Source organism: Phaethon lepturus, unplaced genomic scaffold (genome assembly GCF_000687285.1).
Source record: "Phaethon lepturus isolate BGI_N335 unplaced genomic scaffold, ASM68728v1 scaffold27106, whole genome shotgun sequence".
NCBI classification, from domain to species: Eukaryota; Metazoa; Chordata; class Aves; order Phaethontiformes; family Phaethontidae; genus Phaethon; species Phaethon lepturus.
Window position 1 is genome coordinate 1 of NW_010547296.1, and position 2,392 is coordinate 2,392.

The window sequence follows — 2,392 nt, forward strand, 5'->3', positions numbered from 1 at the left end:
TAGATTTGTTGCTTTGGTGGCTCTTTTCATTTACAGACGTACTGGTCGACGATCTCTGTGCACTTTTTACACTTGACATAACAGCACCAATGGAACTTGCAGTGGCAACGCTCCACCTGGACGCTCTTGAACTGGTCATAACCCCGTCCGCAGCACATCAGCTCACACCCATCCATGCCCTCCGAGGTCTTGTTGCACAGTCGGCCCTGAGTGCCCAGTGAGCCAGTGGTCTCATTGCGCAGGCAATAGTCCGGGCTGGGGTCAACGTAGACCAGGTCCTCTTGTGTCGGCATGTTGAAACGGTTGTTCACCAGCTCCAGCTTGCCCTTGCGGCTGATCCTCATGGCAGCGGCGCTGTCGTACTTCTCCTTCAGCAGGTCGCCCACCTTGCGGAAGTCAGCCAGCTGCAGCCAGCAGGTCTTGAGGCTGCAGGAGCCTGACACACCGTGGCACTTGCAGGCCACGTCCGCCAGCTTGTACACGGCCTGCGGGAAAAGGAGTGCAATCAGGCAGAGCTGCGTTTATTCATGCTGCACTGGCAGATGGCTTAATTACAAGGAATTCATCACGTTTTCAAAACCGCTTTGATTATCCCCCAATTTCTGTTGTTTCGCTCTTCAGAAGAGACAGAAGTCTCCTCCTGCTGTTGCGACTGCTGTGTTCTTGTTCCCTAAATATTTCTATTTCTGGTCACAATGCCTCCAAACATGACTTCCCCACCCCACCTTCTTTTCCCCTGGCAGAGTTCTGACTTGACAGCAGGGTCAAGAGCGGGAAAGAAGGGGAAAAGTCCCGTCCATGTGGGTTCTGGAAATTCCCCCAGCCTCAGGGACTACCACATGTTTTTCCCTTCAGAGCTGCGAAAAGCGAACACCTGGGAACCCGCCCGTTTCCTACCACCCGCACCAGGAACCGACGCTATCGCTGCAGGGATACATCTGCATCCTTTTGAAATAAATCCACGGGACCCACACCCCTTCACTCCATCTCTGCAGAGGGGAGCTCCTTCGGGGGCAGCGTCCAGAGGAGGCATCGCTTTCCAGAGAGGAGCAAGCAGGGGTGGCAGTGGCGGTGCGAAAGATGGAGACCTCCACGCTGCAGCTGAGCAGCTCGCCGCCGCTCCGGGGGTTCACCAGGCGCCCGCCGTGAAGAGCAGGGCTGAGCTGCAAGGCCTAACTGCAAACCTGCGCCATCTTGTGTCCAGACAGTTCCCGGCACCCGCAGGACGGTACACGCAGAAGGGCCTAGTTTTCAACAGCAAACGCAAGCTTTCAGTGCTGTCTTTTCCGAGAGACTTTCAGCTACGTTTCCAGGAGTCTGCGGGGGCTGTAAGATGCATCTACCCCCCCCTAAATTCGGCATCAAAATTAACAAATAGCCTTGAAAATTTAGGCCAGTGCGCATTAAACCCCAGGCAGAGCAAGGAGATGATGTAAAGGGTAATGGTGGTTGCTCTCCTCCTCCCCACAGTAGCTGGGAGGAGACAGAAATACTGAAAAATACTCTACAATAACAAAGCTCAAAATAAACTGAGAAGGCAGGTTGAGTTTGTTCTTTCCATTAATTTCAGAGACAGGTACAGAACTGCGTGCTACACAAGATCCCGTCAGCACGCACAGGCACCGACAGAGCTTGCGGAGCGAAGAGCTGGCACTCCCACGCCATCAGAGCTGCGGCGTGTTACAGCAGCTCACCCCCCAGCCCTCGCTCCTCATGCTCTCGCCATCAGGTTCACATCTGCTCTCCCATGGCCGCCCTGCGTCCTGCACGTTCGCAGGGCAGTGTCTCTGCCAAGCAGAGCTGTTTGGCATCAGCCGCAAAATTACCACCAGCTGTATCGGGTGGGAGAGATCAAGGAACGTGAGAAAAAACTAGGATGTTCTGAAGGAGATGGCAATATGTCTTCTAGCCAGGTCTTCTGCTGAAAAAAGCAGCCAAGCACTGAGGTTTCTTTCCTGCCGCACTCACCAACACAGGAGAAAGCTTCCCAGCTCTCCTCATTCGTTTGCCGAGGAGTAGGTGATTAAGGCAATTGAGTGTAGTGCAAGCAAAACCTTCTGCCTACGACTCGTTCTGGACCAGCAGTGAGAGGTCAGAGTTCTCCTACAACAACTGCTTGCTCCCGGGCTAACTAACGTCTAGTGCTTTTGACAGCTAGTGAAGATTCAATTTGGCTTAATGGCTAAATCACATGGAGGCTGATCCAGCTCCCAAGAACGTCAATGGAGTGAGTCCTTAAAACAGAGAAGCTTTAGTTCTGCTCCTCGGAGCTCAATTTACTGAGGCAATCCCTCACGGCGCAATGTAACAGCTACAGGCTGGGAGTTAAGCACTTGTCTTGAATCAAACTGTAACTGCAGAGGACCAACCACGCTGTTACCTAAGGATTCCT

At 53.2% G+C, this 2,392-nt stretch overlaps 1 protein-coding gene across 1 annotated transcript in view; it reads right to left on the bottom strand.

The window, feature by feature from the left end:
• The window catches only part of LOC104622731 (protein Wnt-5b-like), a gene marked incomplete at its 5' end in the record, with an annotated part of 8,886 nt that continues 6,494 nt past the window's right edge, over nucleotides 1-2,392 (bottom strand). The window contains 1 exon segment of the mRNA XM_010289603.1: nucleotides 1-485. Coding sequence (XP_010287905.1) covers nucleotides 27-485 — 459 coding nt within the window.